General features: G+C 43.8%; 1 protein-coding gene across 2 annotated transcripts; it reads right to left on the bottom strand.

Annotated features, from left to right (window-relative positions):
* Positions 1–8,788: 8,788 nt before the first annotated feature.
* Positions 8,789–23,251, bottom strand: LOC116222945 (TBC1 domain family member 13). 2 transcript variants are annotated; one of them, XM_031578270.2, is made up of 12 exons: positions 23,184–23,251; positions 20,746–20,819; positions 20,571–20,611; positions 20,125–20,186; positions 19,257–19,356; positions 18,740–18,822; positions 17,622–17,781; positions 16,342–16,552; positions 13,527–13,690; positions 13,135–13,295; positions 12,812–12,869; positions 8,789–12,608 (listed from the first exon to the last, which is right to left on the bottom strand). In XM_031578270.2, exons 1-12 carry the CDS (start codon positions 23,204–23,206, stop codon positions 12,543–12,545), a joined length of 1,203 nt encoding a protein of 400 aa, XP_031434130.1. In that variant the 5' UTR covers positions 23,207–23,251; the 3' UTR covers positions 8,789–12,542. The 2 variants fall into 2 exon arrangements, with proteins under 2 accessions (XP_031434130.1, XP_031434129.1); XM_031578269.2 differs by lacking the exon at positions 23,184–23,251 and adding an exon at positions 22,751–22,989.
* Between the last annotated feature and the right edge of the window lie 262 nt (positions 23,252–23,513).

Below are 23,513 nucleotides of genomic sequence, written 5' to 3'. Positions count from 1 at the left end.
AGAGAGAGAGAGGAGAAGGAGAGAGAGTATTAACCAGCTGCCATTCTATCTAAGCCGTCAACCGGTCATTAGTGTGGGTGACAGAGACACCTGCTGGACACTCAAGGGCATGACTAGTCGTCGAGAGCTAATCCATTGTTCCAGCACTGTAATCCAGAGCATATTATTTCCCATGTGTCGACCAGCTCTGCTGATGCTGGAGCTGGTTGGGGGCCCAAACAAAAGCTACTGGAGTGAGGGACAGACGGTCACATTAAAGTTAAAGGGAGGTTTGTTGGCAGTAATCGATACAGAACGGCAGACACAGCACGCTTGGAAAGCATAACCGGTGAATGACAGGATTATTACATCAAAAAAACACATCATCTGAAACCTTGGCAGTGAAACACTGTCTGTCTCTGTCTGTGTGAGTGTGTGTGTGTGTGTGTGTGTGTGTGTGTGTGCACCTGTGTCTCTGTGTGTGTGTGTGTGTGTGTGTGTGTGTGTGTGTGTGTGTGTGTGTGTGTGTGTGTGTGTGTGTGTGCGTGTGTGTGTGTGCGTGCACATGTGTGTGTACTACAGCGGAATGTGCAGAGACTGTCTGGCCCCCAGGTTGGACTCCGTCCTGAGGCGAGGCTCCGGTTTGGAGCGGCCAGGCCCAGCAGGTGTGAGCTCCAGCCAGGCCCAGCAGGTGTGAGCTCCAGCCAGGCCCAGCAGGTGTGCGCTCCAGCCAGGCCCAGCAGGTGTGAGCTCCAGCCAGGCCCGCCTGAGGGCGGGAGGAGGGGGTGCTGGAGTGGGTCAGAGAGAGGTCCCCCCTTTTTCCCACACTGGCCCAGTCAGCTGGGCCCGGTGCCAGGCAGGGGCTTAGCTTCAGCGGGTTGGCTGTCTGGCCCGTGTACATAGCAACCCGAGGGTGAGGGGCCAAATTGGGGATTGGGACGTGGGGAGGGATAGCTCTGGTTTAGAAGCCCAGTACCCTCTCATAAAAGGCACAAAAAGGGGAGCAAGTTAGTGAAGCTCCAGAGCAGAGAAGATAAATAGATTAATACAGAGAACTGGCCGCGTTTGACTCAATGAATATACGGCATCACATACACAGAGCACATCCTCCTGGACACACACACACACACACACACACACACACACGCTAATGTACTCACTCCCACACACACTCTCAGGCAAACCAAACATGTCTTAAACAAACCCTTCATCATAACAGCTGAGCCGTCTCTCTCCCTCCCATGGGCAAACTTCCCAAGATGCACTTGGGCCACGCAGACAGTCCCCTGACAGCCAGGGGGGTCACAATCATTTCCTGTCTCACATCGCCTCCCAAAATGTACTCCAACGTGATTTCGCAATACGCATGAATCTTCTACGGCAGAAGTGCTGATAGGTGTCCAACGGCGGGCCGGTGGTGTTCACAAAACAAATGGCAAAGCCGATTAGAAGACAAAGACACAAGACAACAACTGGGCCGTACTCCAGCTCCTCGAATAAACCCCCGAGCCAAGCACCACAACATCGGAGAAGAACCAAATGAGGCAGAATGGATAGCTATGGGGAGGTGGGGGGTTACGCCAATGCCTGCTTAAAGAAATCACCTCCGTCAAGCAGAACACGCAGGTTGACAACACAGAACCCCACCCCACCCCCCCAACCCCCCCACCCCCCAACCCCCTAAGTGCCCAGATTTCTTAGGTGAGGAGAACTTTGCATGGAAGTGTGGGCCAATGTCTATCGATCGCAGCCGGATGCTTTCCAGCGCCAGAATGCACTGAGCTGCACCCCCCCCCCCCCCCCCCCCCCCCCCCCCATCAATAATTCATCAGGGCTGGACGCTGCCCAGAGTCTCTTTACACGTCCGCGTCTTAACCTCCCGCTCGCAAGGGGGGTGGAGGAATGATGATGACGAGGGGCGGCTTCTGGAGTCAGAGCTTTTTTCAGAGCAAAACAGGGCATGCCGACTGAGGCCCAGACCCTGAGGCCAGACTTTAAAGGTCTGTAAAGGTTTATGGTCCAGCCACAGTCAAGCTATTACTGTGTAATACACCCAAAAGATATGAGGACATAAACACACAGGCGCACACACACGTACACACACACACACACACACACACACACACACACACACACACACACACACACACACACACACACACACACACACACACACACACACACGGGCACAAGCGCACACGTGAACACACACATGTACACACAGACTACAAAAACACCCACCCGAACTCATATATTGTATACACACAGACGTGCAGCAGGCTTCCATGGACAAATAAAAGCTTTACTTAATAGCTTGAGCGATAGCTGGAGAAGGCCAAGCCGCTCCTGGGCAGCTTCCATTCCCTGGGCGGAATAGCAGTGAGTTACCATGCAGAAAAGCATCCGAAGATCTTAGAGGTAATATCAGCTATGTATAATGCATTGAGGTGTATAAATAAGTTATTAAGACATCCCTGTCTGGGGAAAACAAGCAGTGAGTTCAGTGGGTCCACACAGCACTGGCATGGGCCGGGATCTTTAGAGAACGAGGAAATGGAATTCAAACCAGATGGGAAATAAAACAATGCAAGGTGGAGGAGACCGCGCTGGTGGTGAACGGCAAGGTTAAGTATGGAGAATTGACTGTACCGTATCAGACATGAAACACAGAATACTTACAAAAATAGAAATAGAAATACTTAAAACAGAACACACACTGGTACGCTTTCACTTATCATACCATTTTAGGTATTAGATATAATTTGTTTTGAAGATTGAAGATTATTCATATGACACAGCTGATGTGTCCGTGGTTGTACAGTATGAGAATATCTTCAGGGTTGAAGATCACTTTCATCCAGTGCTTGTGTTTGACTAGGTGCCCTTTCCGGGCGAGCCAGACACAGAAACATCACTGGGTGGCCGTCTCTGTCTGAGACAGTTGAGAGAGATGGGGGAATCCATTATCCAGCCACAGCAAACTGCAAACAGAGTCCATGAAGAATGCAAACACACACACACACTCCTAAACCAACCCATACTCACACACACACACACACACACACACACACACACACACACACACACACACACACACACACACACATTCAGCGCCTGTCTAACCCCAGTCTACACGTGCATGGTGTTAGGGGCCTTATAGATGTGACATCTGTGGTACTGCCTAGAGAGGATGACACATAGAGGTCTACACCGATGCACATGCCCACACACATGTACACAACCACACACATGTACACAACCACACACGTGTACACAACCACACACAAACATATTACACAGGCCAAGTAACGGTCAAAGCGTCATCGGATCAGCTCTCAGTCCTCATTGAACTTCACCATAGAGACTAAACCAGTCTATAATGACATACAAAACACTGATAACCTTCTGATACCACTGACAGCATTGGTAAACCTGCCACTTCCTAACAGCACTGCCGGATGAACCCCAACAGAACACTGTTATCACACTGGGCAGGAGGCTCTCCAGAGGAAGGTAGATCTCTCTCTAAGTGACATGACACGGCCTTCCTGTACATGAGGCAGTGGGTGGTGCGCATTGAGTGGATTCGTCACGCTGTCATCCTGTCAGTGACGGGTGACCATCCTCACCCTTCCTGTGGCGATGACCCCGACCACCCCCCCCCCCCACATGTCACCCTGCACCACTCCTACCACACAGCCTTGAAACAAGGCTAACCCTAACCATAACCTTAGGTCAAAAACAGCAAAACAAATTCAAATCTGAGTACCAGCTCACAGGTAGATGCCTTTTCAGAATGCCACTATAGTTCAAAGTAAAAAAAAAAAATGTCTGAACTGTTTTCTTGCTGTCCGTTGGTGGCCGCAGACAGGGTCCATTCTCACGAAGCTATTCACGTTGGGAGGCAAGGTGCAAATCACACAACCAAAACACACTTTTCATTCTGTACTAAATCACAACTGAGCCCGTGAGTCCTTCTCTCGCACATTTTTCCACCTCTTGTCAGAACGAATTCACAGGGTCCATGAGCGCATCATATTGGAACGGATGGGTCCCGTGATGCATCCGATCCCCCTCCGTGCGCTGCCCAGGTTCCGCGTGCCATAACAGATCCACAAAGGCCATGGCCTCGTGCCAGCGCTGTAATCGCCTTTGTAAAGACCCTACAATGATGATTCTCAGCCTAGAGCGATTGTTTGAATAGGGAATTGTTATGGTAATTTATTGTAATCAGTTCTAGCAACTGCGCCCAAGCACGACGTTGTTTGTCCAAACTCGTTTGATTGTTGTTTTTGTTTTCATCGTGAGAAAAAAAAAATGAGACACTCCTATCTGCAAATGTAACTGGTTCGGAAACACTTGGCCGTGAAAAGACTGCGCATGCGACGACAAGAGTGGTTAAAGAATTCTAATAAAAACTTCTTGAGTTACAACAGCAGGCATTTAAACAGACATAAACATTATCCACGTACCTGAGTATCGAGCATCATCATCATCATCATCTAGGATTCATAGCCCCTTCTTCGTCTTTTTCCTGACAAATCTTGATGCAATCTGAAGCTCTTTTATGATCCCTCTCTCCACATTTTGAGCGAAACAGCAGAAACCCCACAGACTGTAGACTCGGAACGTGTCGAATTCCTGTTAACTGTCGCGTATCTGAACCAGACTTTGTCCACAAGTAGGATTCCTCGGAGGAACGATGTAGTCTTCGGCTTGTCATCAATCCCTGAGCTGTCAAATGTGACTTCGTACAAACGTGGACGGCTTTAACAAACAAATGAAGTGTCCTTGTGGACGCAGGCTAGTGAAATCACCCACAGTTTCATATGATCTGAAAAGCGACAGACATGGTTTCCTTTACGCCGGTGATGGATCAACAACAGCTAAGTGGTGGGTGCCCCAATGTATTTGGCTGATAATTGCAGCCGCGATTAAAGCAATTGAGCAAATAGCATAATACAAAAATAACCAAACAAAATCTTACAAAAATAAAGCTGGTCTCTTTTAGAGCTGTGGTAGTCTCCGCCAGGATCGAGTTCAGCAATTCCTCAACTAGGCTACAATTCCTTTTTTCTCCAGAGATGTTCCTGCTCAATCCAATCCAAATACTACATCACACAGCGTGTAGGGAAGCCATATTCATCTGACGGTTATGTTCCTCTGTAGGCCAGTCAGGTGTGATGGCTCAGTACTAGGCTACAGATGACATGAATCCGGTATATTCGGTGTGCTGCTAGATGCCGCACGAAACAAATAGCCTATTCCACTGTAAAAAAAAAAAAAAATCTGAATGAGGTCATGTAGCTCTAAATCACGTTACAAACAAACAAGGAGATTCGTCTTATGCCATTCCGTATGTTGAGTGAATCGATATAATTATTATAACAAATAAAGGTGCGTTTAATTAAAAACCAACTGCCCTGTGCTTGGTTAGATAAAATCAGGTCATTGTTCTTGCATGATATTCCATTATCCTACAGGATTTTATATACAGCTACTGGAGCCACGATAGACATAGGGATCATAATTTCTGGGTCATCTTTTTCCAGTTCCAGTTTTCCCAGATTGCAGATCGGTGATAAACATCAAGTGAGATGTGACTTGTATGATGAAATTGTCATCGTCCTTTCATATTTCCGTTAAGACGTGATTCATATCCTTGAATATTTCCGTCCTCTGGGTCCATTTCCAAAAGCCAATATCTCCTATTTATCTCAACAGTCCATCCCTCAACATCCTCCCGTGACAAAATGGACGGCCTACGATGTCTTGTTTTTAATATGTATTCTTCTGTGAACCGCCTGTCCTTTAGGATGATCCCTTCCAAATCTCTCTTCTCACAAGCTTCTGGGGTGTCGACCGCTCAGTGAAGGGAAAATAACCAATCAAAGATGAGCAAAACAAAGATCCCCTTTAATCGCCGTTGTAGCCTGCTGTGAGGTTCAATTCGGAAGGTGAAAATGCATAGCATACAGCAATCCAACAAGATCCACCGGACGAATCAACATCACTCGTTGTCTTGTAGGCTAGTAAGCTATAAAACTGGAGCACTGGCGCTTGCGGCATAAATCGTGGACACCTCCTTCGGCGGATGTGGGATGACACCCAAAAGGCAGCTGTATATCAAAAGACGCTTTTCGGAGATGTCTCTGGCGTTTCGCGTTGCTCCCTGGCTCTATCCCGGCCAGGACAGCAATACGCCGTTCTCCGCCAAGTGGTTCTCAAGGAGATGGAGATAGGAGTGTAGGCTACAGCAGTATAGCCAGACCGCACGACGCGCTGCGCCCGAATTATGCATGCGCAGCCACATAGAGCAGATTTGACCTCAATTTGAAATTGCTACGTTACAGACATAAATAGAAGCTTCACTGGGCTGAGCGTGCAGTCTCTCCACAAGTGAAGAATTAAAAATAAATACTGAACCCATTAATCAATCTCTAAAAACAGTCTAAAACAGAGACTATTGCCATGGTGTTTGATGCCGCCTTTCCCAATCCCGGTACTGTAGGGTCGTTTATGAATTAGCCTAATGTAAGAGGTTGAGGTTATCTCGCTCTGAGGTCTGAAGACACCAAACCTATAGGCCTGCTTGGCAACACACCGAGTGTGATCAATAAACACGAGACATAATTTTAAATTCTACACCAATCACAGCATTTTATGTCCTTGACACACATACTGCGGAAGGACAGGAATGTATGTGTTTCATAGGTCTGGTGGTACTGCTGCTGTATATTTCACGCGCGCGATACCTGGGCGGCTCGCGGGAGTTTCCGTGTCCAAGGGAAAGGCTGTAGATGTGCTGCACGTGAAGGGTTTTTGATGTTGCAGACGCGACAAAAATGTAAACTACATTCCTCAGAATGACATAAGCATCCTGAAGACATAACCCCGAAGAAGATGAAGCTGTCACTACATGGTTCGGAAATTATTCCAACATAAAAAAAACCTTTAATAGGCTGTACTAAAACCGATATGTAACCTCAAATACACATACATTTTATCCTTCACGCCATTAAGATTTTCATAGAAAGTAAAAAAAGATCACTGTTGCAAATGTTGGATGGGTTACCATGGAAACAGGGAGGACTCGGACTTCCCTAGGATTTGACCCAGTGACTGTGCGTACTGTACTGCAGTACTGGGAGAGAAGGGCTGAAGATAAAGATGGATGGGATAAAAAAAATATGCTGAGACCCGAGACAGGCATGGTCTCTCTTTCTCTTTCTCTCACTCCCCTGGTACGCTCGCTCACCCACCCACCCACACACACCCCCACTGAGAGTTAGAGAGAGCGTACACAGCATGAAAATGAGGTGTTGGTATTTTGTTATAATTTACCTTGCCAAATTGAGTAAGGCTATGATTTCTGAGTGCACCATCTTAAAACAATCATACTTTATTGTAATCATAGTTGAAGTATTTATTTTGCATTTGCAAACACTGTAAAAACATGTATATAACTCAAATGCTAAGACCTATGAATATTTATACAAAAATGTATACACATGCAAAATAAGAAACGTGATAGATTTACAGACATACATATAGCTCACACACACTTTCAAACACTCAAACGTCCACGCATATACAGAGCCACCCAAACACAACCAGTCCAAAATGAGTTCAACATTTTTTGGGACAAAACTACAGGTCATATTCCACATTAAAAAGAACACGCTGCTTAGATTCTGAAAAAGCTACATTAGACACCTCCCAATATCCAACAGAGCCTCAGGCGGAAGGCTTCAATATTAGCAGTTAAAAAAAAAAAAAAAAAAATGAGTTTATGGTAGTGAATACATCATAAAAAGACAGTAAAAATCAACGTTACACAACCCCTACAACTACAGTCACCTCAGACCAAGTGGAAGATGGCAGAGATAGGCAATTAACAGTAACGACTGAATAACCTTTTTTGAAGTGCACACTATCCACGCTGCCACATAACGAGGGTAAGAAAGTGTCTTTTTCTTCCAGTTCATTTTAAAATCCACTTCCCTGCCTTTTTACTGTAGTGTTGTATCCAAATCCCCCCCCCCCCCTACACACAGTGTGATCCCAAGCAGGGAGATTGTCTCACGGTCTGTCCTCAAGATGATGCTCCATTAGCTTGTCCTCGTCCTCGAGACGAGCGCTGTCCCTTTAACACGCCACTGCTGGAAACTACCACGCCACCCCACCACACAAGCTCTAATGGCAGTTTTAACTGTGATCTCATTACTTCTCCTCCCTCACTCACTCACTCTATTCCTTTCCCTCGATCACCCTTCCCCCCATCCTTTCTTCCCTTTCCATTTCTTTCTCTCCATACTTCCAATTTCTATCTCTGTGTGTCACCAAATGAGGCCAAGACTGGCCGTGTTAACTGGTTAGATGAAAGCTATTTACACTGCAAGGCAAGACGTGCACACCAAAATCTATATATAAAAAAAAAAAAAACAGATTTGTTGGGCAGGCTCATTCCTCAGTGTGAAAACAGTATGTGCTTGGCCCACAACATCCCACCTGACCATAACAGGTCATTGCATATCCACTGTGCCTTCTTCCGGAGTGCCTACTGTCTGTGCCAAATTACAAAGACGTTGATCAAACACCTCGAGATTCATCTCCTCCTCTCACAGACTCGAGAGAAACGATCCCACTCACAACCACCACCCTCACCAACAGCAGGCATCGACTAACTGACTCTGCATCCGAAACGTCCAGCTTTCACTGCAGATTAAAATCATGTCTCTGTGGCCACTTCTGCCCGCTCACCAACAGCGCTCGGGCACAGAATCCTCACAGCCATGACCACTCTGCCCCCCCCCCCCCCCACATGCCAGCTTTGCCCTCTGTCTGCCACAGTGCCACATGTTCCTTCCCCCGCGCTGCAGAGCAGCACAGCCCAAACACACGGCTCTCCAACATGTGTTAATCATCAGGGTTTGAGGCAGCCCTGTGGTCTTACGCAACCAGCCTGAGGAGGTGGAGAAGAACAAACAGAGTGCTAACACACGTCTGCCAGGAGAACAGGGAGGGAGAGGGAGGCAAGACGGAAGGAGAGAAACAAGAAGGCCAAGAAGAGACACCGTGATGATTAATCTAGTGTGGTTGAAAGGGGGAGAGAGTGAATCAGTGTCAGAGAGAGAGAGAGAGAGAGCGCATTTCAGTGAGGCCAGGAAGACGGTTGAGAGATACATTGTGACCTTGGCATTGACGTTAAGGTGCCATAAATAACCTTGAGGAAAACCAATCCCGTGCTTAAGAGTCACGTGGCTGATAACGGCTGAAAACAATCTAACCGAAACGCCTCGTCTCAGCAGACACGGACGAGCAGACACCCTGACCATGCGCAGGAGAGGATGCTTGGGACTTCTAATAACGCTCTCGGCGAGGTAGGGCCAAACAATCGACGGCATTATGCTTCTGCTTTTCCTGGCTGCGGAATGGCAACCATCCACCCAGCGGCCAGCCTCATTGTAAAGTGGATATACACGGCCCATCCCCACAACAAAAGGCCCATGCAACCTTAAAAACGGGTGAGGTTACGCAACCACTGGCCAAACATAAACTGGACGAAACCGCGAACGGGAAGAGTGAAAACGGTCAGGTTGTGTTGCCCTACAGGCCTCTCACATTCCCAATACAGGCAATCGATTCAAACGGCAACCATACAGCAAATATCATGAAGAGCAAATAACGTTGTGTAATCGGATGAAAGGTTTGAACGAGACAAGTTTGAGATGAGGAAGACTCAAAGGGTGGAAAATAACTGAGAGAAGGCTGACAGCTAGGTATGTAACTGTCTGAGACAGTACCATAATGATTTATGCCTTCATAGAAATGGAGATGTCTCAACCAACACTATGTCAAAGCCATTAATGTTTACAAATAAGTAAAACATAAAATATGTTAAAAAAAATGTAACATTTAAAAGTTAAATTTAAGACAAACAATTACAGAAAAAAAAACGTATATTGATACCATGTAAACAGAACAGACACTGGAAGTGAAAAGGGCATATATGACCACCGAGTACAGGAGACACTCAAGAAGCCAAAGTCCCCGTGTCACCTCTCCTCCCCGTGTCCTTCAAGGACGAGAGTGTCACAATGTAGCATATGCAACCCATGATGAACCATATTCACAGATGGCAGAACACATGGCACGACCTGCTTCCAGGTTACTGAGAAGAGGCATCCAGCCTCATTTTTGTCTTCATTGAAATTCTGTTTGGGACAAACGTGTAAAACACTGTTAACAATCCAGCAACCGTGTCGGGCCTAGATGAGGATCTGGATTGATCCAACTTGCCCCGCCAAAAACACCTCTAATTGTTGTAGTACTGTTACGCAGAGATCATGAGGATATCGACAGAAAGAAACTGCTCACTGCATGGCCTGTCATACCAGTAGTGACAAACGCCACGGGGTTATTTTGCTCAAGAGACAATAACAACAACAACAACAAAAAAGAAGAAAAAAAAAAACACACCCAAGTCAAGTCATCTCTGATGGCTGCCGGCCTGGCTGAAAGAGCAACATTGTGGCCTTGTGAGGCATGAAGGCGCCTAGTGTGCAGTAGAGACAATACCAGCATGCTAAATGAAAATGGGTGACAAGTCCACTTCAGCCGAGGATACATGACCCAAAATTTATGAGAGACTAACAAAGCAGGGAGAGAAAGGGGCCGCTGTAGTTCGTGAGCTAAAGAGAGAGAAAGAGAGAGAGAGAGAGAGAGAGTGAAAGCTTGAGTGACTTTCAGGAGAACCTCACAAACTCTACTGGCAAAGTCAGGGGAGCTGTGGGTGGCTCTAGATCTGAAAACACTTCCACTGGTTAGCGGTCCAGCACAAAAGGTGCCAAGCCAAGCCAGTCAAATTCATCAGTTTTGGGGAGGAAACACAAAAAAAGAGTCTTGTATGGCTTAGCTATCAATGCTGCCCTCACTGATCAAGTTAACTCCAGAGAACACTGATCTGTCTTTGATCTGTTTTTAAAGTCAAACTTCACACATGGCTATTGTACAGCTGATAATTCAGTCATGCTCATAACTATAAAGTTACACAAAGCTAAGTGAGATGATTACCACTCTTCGATCTCTTGTGTTCAGTGTATTGTGGTGTTATTGCATTCAATTTAGCTATTCTTTCCATCTTGGGTATATACACAACATAACAATTAAGATTCAAATGAACACAGGAATATCTCGTTAATCAAGAAATGCTACTTGCAGTAAAATGTAAATGTTTATATTCATGGTATATTTCCCTACATTTTTAATCACACTGAAATGTTAGAGGGGGCCATGCTAATGGCTTTTAACACTGAGATTACTATTATTCTTTCTAATCTACTTGATTTTTGAAAATATTTCTACCACTAACACAGTGCCCTTCCGCTGACCAAGGCACCAGTTACTACATTTTATAGACTAAATCAGAAGGTCTGATATGACATTCTTCAGCTGTCAAGTAGACAATCACAAAAAAGCACTTAAGCTGGCATCATTATGCATTACGCTTGTACATAACCAGGCTAATATGGGGGTGGAGGAACAACTCACACTGTTCACTCACACCCCACGTCTCGTGCCAGTGGATTTTTTCGAGCTCATGGTCACTTATTCTAATCGTTCTAACGGTTGAGGAGTTCAGACTAAATATTAGTAGATAAAAAAACGTATTCTGTGATTGTAGTTCGTTTTGCCAAATATATATGCAAAAAATTAAAAATGGTGTGCTTGAAAATTGCCATGGGAACATGATGTTGTTAGCATAGGGTTTCAGCTAATATGGAAGTGAAGTAGATCGGTGGAGGTCCTGAAGTGGAGGACCTGAACATGTTACTAATGGATTTGCAACTGCCCAATCTACATTCCCTTAAAACCAAAGGGAAGAGCACTTGTACGCCTCCTCTGATCTCAAACTCAGATACACTGGAGACACCAAGGTGCCAAGGCGCTCGCAGACCAAGTGTACGAGACCAACTCTACTTCAATACAAGTTGTCCCATCTTCAAAATCAGAGAACTCATATTCCTTTGTATAAAGTCCACAGTAAAACTTAATAAACACAAAGTAATATATGTGAAGTAAAACACATAAATCATCCTCCCTCGTACAAAGAGAGGTTGAGAAGCAAGTAAAACCTTCTGAGAGTTAAAAAGGAAAAAAGACGAACAAGGTGGAGTGTTTTCATACTGTTCAACATGATACTGTTTCCTCCATGTTTCTCTGTAGTTTCTTCTGCTTTGTGTGTGTTGGATTTTTTTCAAGTGTTCAGTGCAACAATAAATAGCTCAAGCCTACACACAATCTGGCAGGGAGAGTGGCAACGGTGAGGGTAAGGCGTACATAGCATCATGATTTTTCTTTGTTTGTTTGTTTGTTTGTTGTATTGTTTTCTCCCACAATGCACGGCAATGGTGGCATCCTCCTCTCTTCCTTCCAGGGTGTGACAGGGCACTGTTGTCATCCAGGTTACCAGTTTCCATGGTTACCTCCCCCCCACCCCTGCATCCCTTCTCTGTGCAGACGGATCAGTGGAGGTGGGAGGTCAAAGGTCACCATCATGGCTACGATTCATCCTGAAGCTCCTTGGCTTTAGTGAGGATGGTGTGCACGTCAGATATGGGATAATCCTACAAGAGAATGTCAAATTAGACCACTCAACATCCCTGGTCTCTGCACAATCTACAAGACAGGCCTAACACGACATACCTCAAACAGACCAGACCAACACAAAGGGTTCATTACGAACATCCAACCTCACACTGTACTTCATTCATAATGCGTTCATTCAACGGTTTAATCACAATATGATTAAAAAAAAGAATCAACTTACCTGAAGTAGTCTCATGTTTATTGTAAAGTCTCCTGCCAACAACTGATCTCGGATCAACCTAAAAATGCCAAGCAATCAGATTGTGTAAATGAATGCCAGGTAGCATTTGTACTTTGTGTAATACCTGCACTGGATATAGAATTGCAGTAGGTTTGCATTCAAGACATTTATGACAGGATGTCTAATTTATCCCTAACTCCTGTTGCATCCCAACTATATAATTAACTAATTTCAATTTTTGAAACAAAAGATATTAGAAGACAATACATTTGAATAATAAATCATTCTCATTAGCCAGCAGAAGTGGTGGCGGGCCATCTTACGTGAGCATGGCACAGCAGACGAGGATGAGGAAGTGGAAGCGGTCCTGGTCGGAGAAGAGCGTATCCCAGATGCGGATCACGTCAGGAAGCAGGAACTCCTGAGACAGAAGCAGCGTCAGCCAGCGGAAGGTGAAGTACTGAGGCTTAATGTTCTGCTCTAGCTGTGGGAACGAGAGAACAAAACAGAAGGAGAGAGAGAGAGAGAGAGAGAGAAAAGTATACAATTATCAAATTATTCCAAAAGTGTACATTGTACATAGTTTGTCTTTTGATTGTGCTTGTGATTCAATAGGTTCTGGAGAAGACTACTAGATGTGCATTTGTTTAAGGATATATATCCATCTGAACCCCACAGGTAGAATGCCTCAGAGACTAGCGGCTCCCTAGCTCACCAGCTTAAGGTAGAGGTCCATGTCCTTCTCTTTGAGCATGGAGAAGACGCTCTCCATCTTGTAGGTGATGCCACACTGAGAGTCGTCCAGGCTCTTGATGAACATGTCTCGGTTCTCCGACATCAGGTTGGTGAAACAGAAGAAGGTGTCGGCCTCTGCATGTTCTGTTCATTCGAAGAAGAAAAAATAGACAAAAACCACAAAACACATCAAAATTAGCACACTTCTGAAGCACCCCATTAATTAATTAAATTAAATTAAATAGAAACTTTCCATACAGCACTGGCTAGAAACTGAAACCCCCTAAATGGGGACACCATAATTTGAAGAAAAAAACAAAAACACAAAAACACGTTCAACCCATTAAGAAAACATTAATTAAAATTGAAATTTACATTTCTGTACAGTACTGGCTAGAGACCGAAACCCCCAAAATGGTGACTCCATATTTACTGTAAAGTGGATATGTACTGTATATCATAAAGTCATCTATTAGCACACAGCACCACACCAAGAAAGCAACTAAGCCAACGCACGATATAAGAAAGAGACAAAAATGCTGTTTTGAGAGGTCCACTGTTACTACCCATACAGAGTGGGTTCACACAGGAGATGAGTGGTAATGAGAAATATATGATACAGGACATGAGATATTGGACTTATAATATAATAATACGCCTGTGTTACAAGTGAATACAAGTGATGAATGAATCAGTGATGAAAATTATTTTCAACCCATGTAATAATAATAATAATAATAATAATAATAATAATAATAATACTTGAAACTTATATAGCGCTTTCTAGGTACCAAAATACGCTTGTGTTATCCTTAAGGTGTTAGTGCCTATGCTGAATCTCAGCTCACATCTCTCATCATTCGGGAGGGATGAGTGAGTCAAGGAACACCTCATGATTCATAAATATTCAACAACATTTAAATGAGCATGTCTTAAAATATACTATATTATATAAAATATACTATATTATATAATATATATATATATATATATATATATATATATATAATATAAGTATATTATACCAGAATGCATATGCATAGCATTATATATACTATACTAGAAATCATAAGCAAGACCACTGCTGCTTCCTAAAGTCACATCTCAAGCAGACTCTTCTCTACGGGTGAACAGTGCAGATTCCTAACTTGGCAAAAGCACTAGAGGAACTTTGGTGAGGACGCAGCACAAGGCATTTCTCTCAAATCCCCTTTTGTCCTGTAGGTGGAAGCAGACACACGCGTCACAAGGTCTTTCTGCCTCACACCACACAGTCTTACTCGGTGTAAAATGGAGCAGCGTCAAGATAACACCGTCAGGTCAACGCTTCCACTGTGTCGCATTCTATTACTGTGTGGCTGCTTGCTGACATGTTTCTTTCTGCGAGTTTTACTGGGTAGTATGACCACCATTTTGACTATGCCATTCAAATTTAGGTTGAATTTAAAAATTCAAATACTGATAAAGTGTTCCAGAATCAACCTAGGATTAGGTTCAGGAACAAAACCAAAAAAAGTGAAATGGTAAATTCTCCATGTTGTGGGTGGACTATGCTCCGGTCTGTGCTACGGTTACAGGCAGAGTTAACCAGTCAAAAACAATGGAGGCCATAGACTTTCACTTCCAATGGGACTTGATTAAATTACAACATCCACGTCACCATCATCATCATAGAAAACAAACAGAGGTCAACACACTTTTGGCATCACACTCACACTCAGGTCAGACTGCGCCTGAATCCTCAATGACAGAATGAAACAGAACGAGACCACTACAGGGGGGTATTCCAAGTCCTTGGTTCAGTGACAAACCTGGGTAAGTTAACTGAGTAAGTGGTAAACCTCCTAACAGAGGAGACCTATGGCTTTGTGTTTTGATCCGAAAATGTTCCAAACCAAGTACTTGGGATGACCCCCAGGTCTGCACGGAAGCAAAAGGAACTTTCAAAAACCAAAGGGACTCTGAAACGTCATTGCGGAAGGGACCATAAATGTACGATTTATTAGCTTCCATGAGATGCATCGGTTCATTACTGACACACAGTAAGCCACAGTAATGCCGGCTCTGTTTGTTTACACTTAACCAAACGAAGCCACTGTAATGCTGTCCCAGTGTGTGTTTGTAGATCACAAGTCAGCAATGCGGCAGCGGAGGCCTGAGGTTTAACACAGCGTCTATAATGTGGCAATCAATGCCACTTGGAACTTGGATATTTTGAACTCGGAAAATTGCACTAGAACGCCACTTGAAGTCAGAGCTCCGACAAAAATATCCCTGACTTCAGTGAGGCGGGTCATTTAATCAATTTGACGTCATTATCAGTATGGCAACGACCGTAACAGAGCTTACAGAGACCTTGACTATATCAAAGGTTTATAACCTTTTTAAATGTGTGGGGATATGCATGAAGTGTGTCAAAATAAACGGGAAAAAAAGTCGAAGAATATCATGTCAGAGGTTCCAAGTGGTATGGCGAATGCTCCATAACATCCGCCTCAGAAATAAACTAGCCTATCTATTACTTTAAAAAACAATGACGGGTGAACTTAGCGTCGGCGGGCTCTTGCAAGTCGTGCACATCTATAGCTATGTTCAGACTCAAAGTTGGTTTAAAGTTTATCATGTACAACATGTTTATGCTCATTCATTCATAATGGACATTCATGAATAAATCACCTTTACTGTTATTTTGTATATTTATTCAGATAATAAAGTGCTACTATTAGGAACTAAAGGACGTCTCAGCCAAGAAGACCTTAAAGCTACGATGAAAAGGTGGATTATTTTCTCCTTACCTTTCCAGTCGTCGTTAGGGTCCGTGGCGAAGGTGTAGTAGATGGGCCCGACGATCTCGTTCATGCCCTGCACGTAGGCGATGCCCGGGTTGAGCTTGGCATAGATGAACAGGATGCGCTCCACCACCTCCCAGTGAGCCTCGCAGCCATTGGGCAGCACCTCATACTCATTAGATGGGTACAGGTTGAGGGACTTGCCAGGTGAGCTCACCTGCAGGGGGGGAGGGCAAAGATGAGCAACAAAGTGGGTAAGGAGACTGGAAGTGTGGGTGGGATAAAACAACAGGTGAGCCTTCTGTGACACCTTGGAGCATGGCAAACATAACATCACTATTATAAGGGTATCACTATAACTGATATATGGACCGAGGGATCTTTGTGCTTCTGTAGTTCATGTGCTCCTACTGTAGGTAGGTAGAACAAGGTAGGTCACAACATTGTCAGTGAATTGATTCCCAAGGAGCCTACGTACTAATAAAGATGGTGTATATCTTACCGGTACCTGCTACCTATGTTGCTTTGGTTTATAATTTTTTTTATTCATTGTATAAATGTAACCAATGCTAACGAGGCAACAATGTTAGGAGGTCCTAAACCCTAAAATGAATTAAAATGCACCAGTAGCCAACAGGCCCTCTGATGGTTATGTTTGTTGAATAGTTGACACAGCCTCACAGTTTGTCTTAGAGCAGCCATTTCTGAAATAGCCATTAAAAAGTGACGACTGCTAGGTTAGCTATATTAGGGAAATCTAACAGCAGCGGTTATAACCTCTGTGGGTTTTACAACACTAAAAAAAATAACTTTTTGCAAAACAGTTTGGTTATTTCTACTAAAAGAACAAGTATTGACATTGTTTTCTGAGGAAACCTTTCGCATTAGTGAAAGCTGGTCAGCTGGGGTCATAAACAATACACTGAGGAATACAATTTTATACTCGTACAAAAGCATCTCAATATTCACTCTGAACAAACACAGCACTCAATATCAACACTCAGGCTTTGTGTACTCACCAGTCTTCCACGTGTACTATGACTCATTTAATGCATGACCACTCCATCATAACCAAAACACACACACACACACACACACACACACACACACACACACACACACACCCTCTAATACTCACCTGGCCATCACTGTGAGAACACTGGCCAAGGCAAACAGAAGACAGACCACATCAACAACTCCTTTTACAAACGCTTTTTGAGCCAATCAAATGCTCCCTCAAACACACACACACACACACAACACACACACACACAACACACACTCACATTAGTGACTCCGCTGCGGTTGCGGTCCACAGTCTGAGCTTTAAGGGTGGTTTGCTCCACGCGCCGCCGGAGGGTTTCGTAATCGTTCTGAGGGTCGAGGATGAGCTGGCATGGGTAGTCTGTGGGCCTCTGGAAGAAGGCCATGTCTGGATACAGCCTCCTGAAGGGGGCGCACAAGGACACGGGCACAGTGTAGACACACACATGAAGAAACTGAGGGACATGCTGGCATAAAACTACCAGTTTTCTCCATCTAGTTTTTACCATAGCATATGTATTTAATCCCAGATGTGGCAGGATGTAATTTATGACTCCAAAACCAACAGTATCGTCATGTAGGTTATCCTCATGTAGGTTATCCTCATTCTGGTGTTGCGTGGCCACTGTGTCCTATTACCACTGCCTGGCTGACTATTAACAATGAATGTCATCTCTTAGTAAAAAAAGAGCATATGACCAATAGGTTATATATATATATATATATATATCCTAACTATAATACATATAACTACCCATTAGACTATATTATAATCGTTGGAAAATTTAGGCCATGAACTACTGACGTCAATGTTAATGTCACTTAAGGTAATATGACCAGTGCTGGTCAATGTGACTCATGATTCCATTCCGTTAGCGATGCAGCTCATAAATATTCTGGCAAATATTTGGGCTGCTTTTGGAGATGAAGGCACTTTTCTTTACTTTTTTAACTTTGCCTTTTTGTTTTTTTAGGATTCATTTTCAGTGCAACATCCAAATGGGCTTTAATCTCTTACCGACCAATATTAATGTATCGCAATGAATTTGGTAAGTCAGATTGTGATTGTTTTTTATGATAAATCAGGAAGAACACATATAAACCAGAAATTCCTGGCGAAATTATATCATGGCTTTACAGAGGTGATTCTGCTTAATTATCATAATAATTATATAAGACCATATACACCCAGCCCCATCATAAAAGTCTGCAAAAAAAATTCAACCATGTGAAAAACACAATTTTCCAACCTTCTACCTTTGAGAACTCTTTAATAACGCATGCCTGCCGTGTTAAAAAGCCATTTGGGGAGAGAAAGCTCAAAGGAAAACGGAGCTCCTTTGGTGTGTCTGTAACCAACCTGACATCTTTATCGATCTGCAGCAGAACCTCGTTGTCTTTGAAGTAGTTGTTCCATCTGCTGTCAGGGTTTGGATTTAGAGGCTGAGAGAGAGAGAGAAGAGAAGAGAAGAGAAGAGAAGAGAAGAGAAGAGAAGAGAAGAGAAGAGCAATCAATCAATTATTTGTCAAAGTAAAGAAACAACTGGCTAGACTATGCTGCATCTTGTGTTTCCTATTGGTGGTATGCTTATGTGCTAATGATCCTGACTCAATACATCAGCATGAAAGGTAATAGGTAATTAGATGGCATAGCCTATATCTGCGCTATACATACGTATAGCAATCACCTCAATGTCACGGAATAGACGGTGAAACCGGTAGGTTAGATGCACTACACAGAAAGTGTACCCTTTCTTTGCATGTATCAACTCCGTACTCCTACACTACTCTGCCACTGCACAATCTAAAACACCACCTGTCAGTGGGTACATTCCACAATAAGGGGGTGAGTGGTGAGGGGTGGGGCGTGGACTTACGTGGTCCTCCAGTGTCACGTCCTCTCTGGACAACCCCAGGTTGGCCTTGGCGATGCCTGGCTGGATGATCATTTCCTTCAGAAACTGGGTGTACAGCTCCCTGCGCAGACAGGATACACTTGACTCACATCACATCACTGAGACTCTCTCGAAGAGGGCAAACAAAGCTAGCAAAACATAGAAGTGAACGAACACCAAGGGGCCTGTGTCGAGGGTATTTGATATGGGTGTACAGCACACAAATAAGCTGTTCGCTGTCATCCGACCCTGATGAGTCATTTCAGCGCTAAATTAAAAGGAGGGCGGCCCAGGGAGGACTGTGGGTAACGAAGGCGGCCCAGGGGGAACTGTGGGTAATGCTGAATAATTTAACAAGCCGAATTCCTCATGCAGCCAACCATGACTCATCAGCACCAGGCTACCCTGAGTTTAAACTGGGAGTTTAAGTATCTGTGTGTGAGTCTGTGTGTGAGAGTGTGTGTGTGTGTGTGTGTGTATCAGTGTGAGTGTTTCTGTTGTGTGCTATATCTGTGTCTGTCTGTCTGTCTGTCTGTCTGTCTGTCTGTCTGTCTGTCTGTCTGTCTGTCTGTCTGTCTGTCTGTCTGTCTGTCTGTCTGTCTGTCTGTCTGTCTGTCTGTCTGTCTGTCTGTCTGTCTGTGAGAGAGAGCAAAAGCATTTTAAACCAGTCGGGCCCCAAAGCAACAACAGCATCAGCAGAATCTCCGGTGGAGAATGAAAGCCTTGGCCAAACTCCAGAAGGGTCAGCTGATCAAAGCTGTGGCGGGGACCCAATGCCAGTGCAAATAGACTGAGAAGCCCCACGCCCCCCCCTTGCTACTAAAGTTATCTGATCTCAGCGCAGGTTTACCTCTGTTTTTTCAAGAAGGACTCCCATAATGACTGGTCCGGGGGCAGGTAGTTTAACAGGATCTGAGGGTTAAAGATAAGTGTTTTTTTTTTTATTCTGTCCACACCTCTCTGAAGTTAACTTGAATGGCATGGTAAAAAGTGTCCATCACGAGACTATCATAAGACTCAAGCAAGATGTATGACAAGTCTCTCTTTGAGTCTCAAGTCCAACACAGCACACACTGACACAAGCCATAATGCTGTGCTAGACTAAAATCGTTTTTCAATCACCTGTCTTGTCACGACTCCGCTTCAACATCAGATATCCATCCTCAATCATTTCTCAAAATGTTTAGAACTTTTCTCAAACAGTTTAGACAACAACTACACTAAATAAATATACTGCACTGAAAGCCTATGGGAAATGGTCAAAGTGAACCATGCAGCCTCTCGAGATTAATTTACCTTCCAGCACTGAGCACGTATTCCTCCTTCAAAAGGGATTCCTGAAAAAGAAGTGCTGTTATTGCAGCAGACAATCTTAATACTTTTTCAGTCACAAATCTGACCACATCCTGGTTCCTGAAGGCAAATAAAATCCTCTGCATTCTTTGCAGGATATGCCCCCAAAATGACTTACCACTAAAGCAGAGCTCACAAAGCGCCTTCAGGTTGATTTTTTCCTCCTCCAAGGCTACCTTGAATTCCTGGATCCTTGAAATACCAAAATAAAAGCAACATTACAAAATAACTCACAATAACAAAACATTTTTTTTTTTTTTTTAAACGTTTCTGAAATGGACGCCTGCAGCGTGTCCATAGAGATTGTCCAAATCACTTTCCATACACACTGCATATTTACAGTATTGGGGCATTAAAATGGATTTAGCTCAGAAGTGTGGGGTATAGCTCCTGCTGAGTAACCTGTAAGCCTTGTAGATGAACTCATGAAGAGTGAGGGGGATTTAACTCCATGGCCACTCCACACACAGGGATACGGCTTGAGCAAGTGTTATTGCACTTCTCAAGATCGACAAAGATAGGTCTAGATAAAGATAGATGTCTCTGAAGGGGACTGCCCAATATATGTTTTTTGTTTCAACACACCAGTAATGTTTCAAGCATCAAGCTCTTACATCTCTGTATGGCACTTTTGTTTTCTAAATGTTTCTTCATTCCCAATGCTTTAAATGCTTCCTCATTGTACGGTTGTCACTCCAACCATGAAAAAGGCTACTGACACAATGTTAGAAACACGAGGGTTGAGATAATTGTCTTCGGAGAGTTATACGCATATCTAGTGAAGTCCCAGGCATAAACAGGGTGAATGTCAGTATGTTTGTGGTCTAGACCAGCATCACAAGGCGTCTTGCCTCTACAGGGAGCTTCAGGAAAAAACTTTAATAGACGTCACTTTTCTCATTATGCAGTTACTTGAAAACCGCACCTCTTTCAAGCCCCCACGTGCCATTCTGGCCACTATGGTTCAGCTCTATAGAGAATAGGACAAAGGGGGCTGATCATCAATAACGGTTCTCCACTCTGTGTCAGCTGACTGTCCAAGAAGATCACAAGACACAGTGATGAGGTCATATTTCCCCATACAGGACAACTGATTTGATTCCCAGAAATATACACGGATGTCTAGAAGCAGACAGCATTGTTACTGTGTAGCCATTGAAGGCAGCCATGGTCAGATTCCTTGGGGCCAATCCAAAGAAAGATGTTTAGCTGGCTACAAAGAAAACCGATTATGATGTTACAGTCCTGGTGCAACGCTTGTGTCGTACGGAGCACATCCCCAGTAATGACAACTCTTTCCTCAAACACTACCAGGACATCCTGTTTTTAGTACATTTAGAAACTGCATAGGATCAGCAAGATGTTCGACCTCATTCTCTGGCGGACAGGGAAAGACTCAATCATAATTGTCTATGTTGGAAATTAACCACAACAGCGCAGAAAAGTTGCTTTGCTGGAACTGTTCTATTGTAATACTGATGACTCCCACTCCATGCTGAACATCGATGACGATTGGACTTAAACCAACCGTTGTTAATAAACTTGTATTACGCCTACCAGTTAATAAACTTGTATTACGCCTATTTCTATCCAAAACTATGCTAATAGAGGAGATGACAGACACCTTCAGAGTTACCGTACATCAAATAAGTTCCTCGAGACGTAACTGAGCAAAGTAGCAATTCACCGAAAATGCCTCTGGTCTACAAATGTTGTTAATATTGTTTCTATGTAGGTCTATATCCCATCGCGTATTCGCATAATGTAGGTATGACTGTTTTAACACAGAAGGTTTGCAGTCTTGATAATGTGATCAGCAGAGAATGCGGACTTGTCTGCAAGCAAAACAAGCTAATTCAATTTGAGGACTTCGGTGGCACCAGTTCTGCATTTGTCTCCACTGAATCAAAGTATGGATATGCGGAGACTTCATCTGTTTAACGTTTAGCAAGTAGGCTACCCACGAAAAGTTATGGAAGTTAACGACATTTCAGCAGCTGTGTAGGTTAACTCTTACAACTCATGCTACGATTAAGATATGACCTATAATGCCCTCAAACTGTGAGCATATATGAGCTATCACTGAATAAATGTGATGTCATAAAAATGGTAATAAGACATACCACAAGACACATCGATTTTGAGAAAATATTGCAAACAACTGGACATTTAATGGACCCATGTAGATAGCGGCATTGTCATAGCTAGGTCCCTAACAATAACTGAACCTGAAACACGAAAGAAAACACCGTCCTATTAGCTTTGGAAATTTTAGCTAAATGCACGATCCATTCATCAAGGAACTAGCTGCGTTAAACATAATCTAACGCTGGCTAGCTACCCACATTGCATTGCATTGCATTGCATTTCATCGAGACAACGGATAGTGAGCGTCCGTGTGTGTGCGCTGCATAATCCCAGTACAATACAACGTAAAAACTAACGATCACACACATTCTGGGTTTGATTAAAAATCAACAGACAATCTTCCTTTGCACTTTCATAATCAGAAGCCTACATTTGTTCTGAATGTCATTCCGCGACAAGGAGCCTCACCTGTTTCGGTACGAAGTCGACATGTTGACTTCCTTACTGAAGCGCCCGGGTGCTGCTATAATAATAGTCCGATGGGGAAACAATTCAGCTTTGTCAGGGAAGTCGTTCAGTTCACATAAAGCTAATTATTGGACCACGGATGCCTCTTACTGCAACTCTTGTTTGAGATCAACAAAAAAATTGCTCTTTTTCACAAACAGTTGACCTTTTACTCCAAACAGTGAAGTGTGGATGTGCGTTTCATTTAATATAAAAAATCAGTTCAAATCAGTTCTTCCAGTTTGTGAAAGTTCAAAAGTAATAAAAGGTGAAGCCACAAGTCGTCTTGAT

Source organism: Clupea harengus, chromosome 12 (assembly GCF_900700415.2).
Source record: "Clupea harengus chromosome 12, Ch_v2.0.2, whole genome shotgun sequence".
NCBI lineage: Eukaryota > Metazoa > Chordata > Actinopteri > Clupeiformes > Clupeidae > Clupea > Clupea harengus.
The sequence above is the reverse complement of the archived record's forward strand: the minus strand, read 5'-3'. Positions and strand labels throughout refer to the sequence as shown.

Coding starts and splice junctions, on each gene's coding strand:
- LOC116222945 (XM_031578269.2), bottom strand. CDS start 22,809: ATGGGTCCATTAAATGTCCAGTTGTTTGCAATATTTTCTCAAAATCGA. Junction 16,553..17,621: donor ACCGCAGCGGAGTCACTAAT/GTGAGTGTGTGT, acceptor CCCCCCCTGCAG/GTGAGCTCACCTGGCAAGTC. Junction 13,296..13,526: donor TGGACCTCTACCTTAAGCTG/GTGAGCTAGGGA, acceptor TCGTTCCCACAG/CTAGAGCAGAACATTAAGCC.